The sequence below is a fragment of the Camelina sativa genome, chromosome 14 (genome assembly GCF_000633955.1).
Source record: "Camelina sativa cultivar DH55 chromosome 14, Cs, whole genome shotgun sequence".
NCBI classification, from domain to species: Eukaryota; Viridiplantae; Streptophyta; class Magnoliopsida; order Brassicales; family Brassicaceae; genus Camelina; species Camelina sativa.
Window position 1 is genome coordinate 24,805,636 of NC_025698.1, and position 2,300 is coordinate 24,807,935.

The 2,300-nt window shown below is 39.1% G+C and overlaps 1 protein-coding gene across 3 annotated transcripts in view; it reads left to right on the forward strand.

Annotated features, from left to right (window-relative positions):
* LOC104742372 overlaps positions 1,230-2,300 on the forward strand; it is a 5,424-nt gene continuing 4,353 nt past the window's right edge. For all 3 annotated transcript variants that reach the window (XM_010463373.2, XM_019236244.1, XM_010463374.2), the window contains exons 1-2: positions 1,230-1,877; positions 1,965-2,222. In XM_010463373.2, coding sequence (XP_010461675.1) covers positions 1,437-1,877; positions 1,965-2,222 — 699 coding nt within the window. In that variant the 5' untranslated portion in view covers positions 1,230-1,436. The remainder of the gene's footprint in view (positions 1,878-1,964; positions 2,223-2,300) is intronic.

Consider the following 2,300-nt stretch of genomic DNA (forward strand, 5'->3'; position numbering starts at 1 on the left):
TCTCTGCTCCACAATATCGACAATTGGCCAGCTTGGGATCAACAATCTGTTTAATGAAATGAGCCCACACATCCGATCTTGGAGCCATTTGTTTCCTTACTTTCACCAAAGGAGAATCAGAGGTTGATTTAGCAGTTGTGCCACTTTTTTGCCTTTTAGATCCACTAGTTGCAGTAGGTTGTCGAGGTTCTTCTTCTTCTCCTTCAACCTCTTCTTCAAACATGTTATCGTTGTTGTCTTGAGAAGACATCTACAAAGCATAAAGTCACAACCATTAGCTATATTTCACAAAAAAAACTCCAAGAACAGAGAAAATAATAGCAACAAACACGTATCAGTTGATAAAGACGAAAGACAAAAAATATCAACACACATGTATAGAACAAGAAAAAAAAGTGTATCTAGTTTTTTGTTCAAACTTCATACATAATTATATATCTTTATCTTACGCAAATGGCTCCAATTGCTGTTGTTTAATTCACAGCAAAATCATCACCAATAAAGATTCATAGTTTTATCTTACTCATAAATCAAAATCACTAAACCTCAACCAATAATAGAAAAAAACAATCCAAGTAATATAATATAACAACAAGACAACAACAACTAATATTCTAAATTTCTAATACTCTATGACGTTTGATTAAGAGAATTAGAGAACTAAAGAAGATCAAAGTCAAAACTGTAATCTATAATGAAGTAGAGAAAAAAAAAGATGAAAAATCAAATAAATGAATCTCACCAAACAGAAGTTAAGCTGAGACTGAGATGATGCAGAAACTAAGCTAAGAGTCTGAGAATGCAGAGATGAAATTAAATTGAAGCAGACAGGAAGTAGAATCACGTCGTTCGTGTCACGTAAAAGAGGCGAAGAGAAGCTTGAAAAAGTGAAATGAAGAGACTATTGTCTATTAGATTTAATTAAGTTCGGTTAACCGATCGGTTAAGTGGAACCGAACCGAAATAACCGAGAACCGATTTTAGTTTTAGAAGTTTGTCGATCGGTTTAACCCTAATAACCGAAACCGAACCGAATACCCAAAATTTCGGTTCGGTTCGGTTCGGTTACTTCGGTTCAGTTTTTTGTCCCAAGGCTAGGTTTGTTTGATTCTTGAAAGGGCATGTCAGCCAGGTGGTTTACTGAAATTTGATGCATGTGACAAAAAGACAAAATTACCCTTTAAACTATATTTATTTTATTTTATTTTGTTTTGTTTCTCCCCAATCATTCGTTTTCCAGTTTCCTCCTTTGTTCCTTCTCTCTCTGCATCAGCATCAGCCATGGCGGTTTCTATCATTATCCCTCCAAAACCTCCTTTCTTCTTCCCTCTCTAGGCCTTCCTCTCTGTCTCTCTCTCTCGATTCCGTCTCCTCATCTCCTCGACGGTTCTTCATTTCTTTCCCCGAGAAGCTTCCTTCAATTTTCCCCGATTTCAATGGCAATTGTGACGGGAGATCGCTATATTGAGAAGCTACAGAAGTTTCTAGAACAAGAAGCCGAGTCTCTTCTCGAAGAAACCACGATTCTCAAGCTTAATCCCGCTGGTCTTCACTACCTCCATCTCCGTCTCGAGTCTCTCCGTGAACTCGAGCGCATGCTCTCTGGCGCTCCTGTTGATTACCTTCGCGCTTACGTTTCCGATCTCGGAGATTACCGCGCTCTCGAGCAGCTCCGTCGTATGCTCCGTATCCTCACTTCAGTTAAGGTCGTTTCCACGCTTCCTTCTCCTGCTCGTGATCCCACTCCTCTCTCTCTTATTCCCTTTGGTAGGCTTAAGGTTTTGGAACTTCGTCGCTGTGATTTGTCTACTTCTCCGGCCAAAGGCTTGCTTGAGCTCCGCCACACTTTGGAAAAAATCATCTGCCATAACTCCACTGTCAGCTTTGCTTCCTACTTCTTACTTCCTTTGTGCTGCTTTAGGTTGTATAAAGAAATTGAACACTGTTATTCTCGTTTGATATAGGATGCTTTGCGGCATGTGTTTGCGAGTAGAATTGCAGAGATAACGAATTCGCCAGAGTGGAATAAGTTGTCGGTCATATCTTGTGCCTGTAACCGTCTTGTGCTTATGGATGAGTCCTTGCAGCTTCTGCCAGCTGCTGAGTCTCTTGATCTGAGTCGAAATAAGTTTGCAAAAGTGGATAATCTTCGGAGATGCACCAAACTGAAGCACCTTGATCTAGGTTTCAATCATCTTAGAACAGTCTCGCATTTGAGTCAGGTAGGAGACTTCAATCTTCAGCATATCCTTGCATTGTTTTTTTTTTTTTTTTTTTTTTTTTTTTTTTTTTTTTTTTTT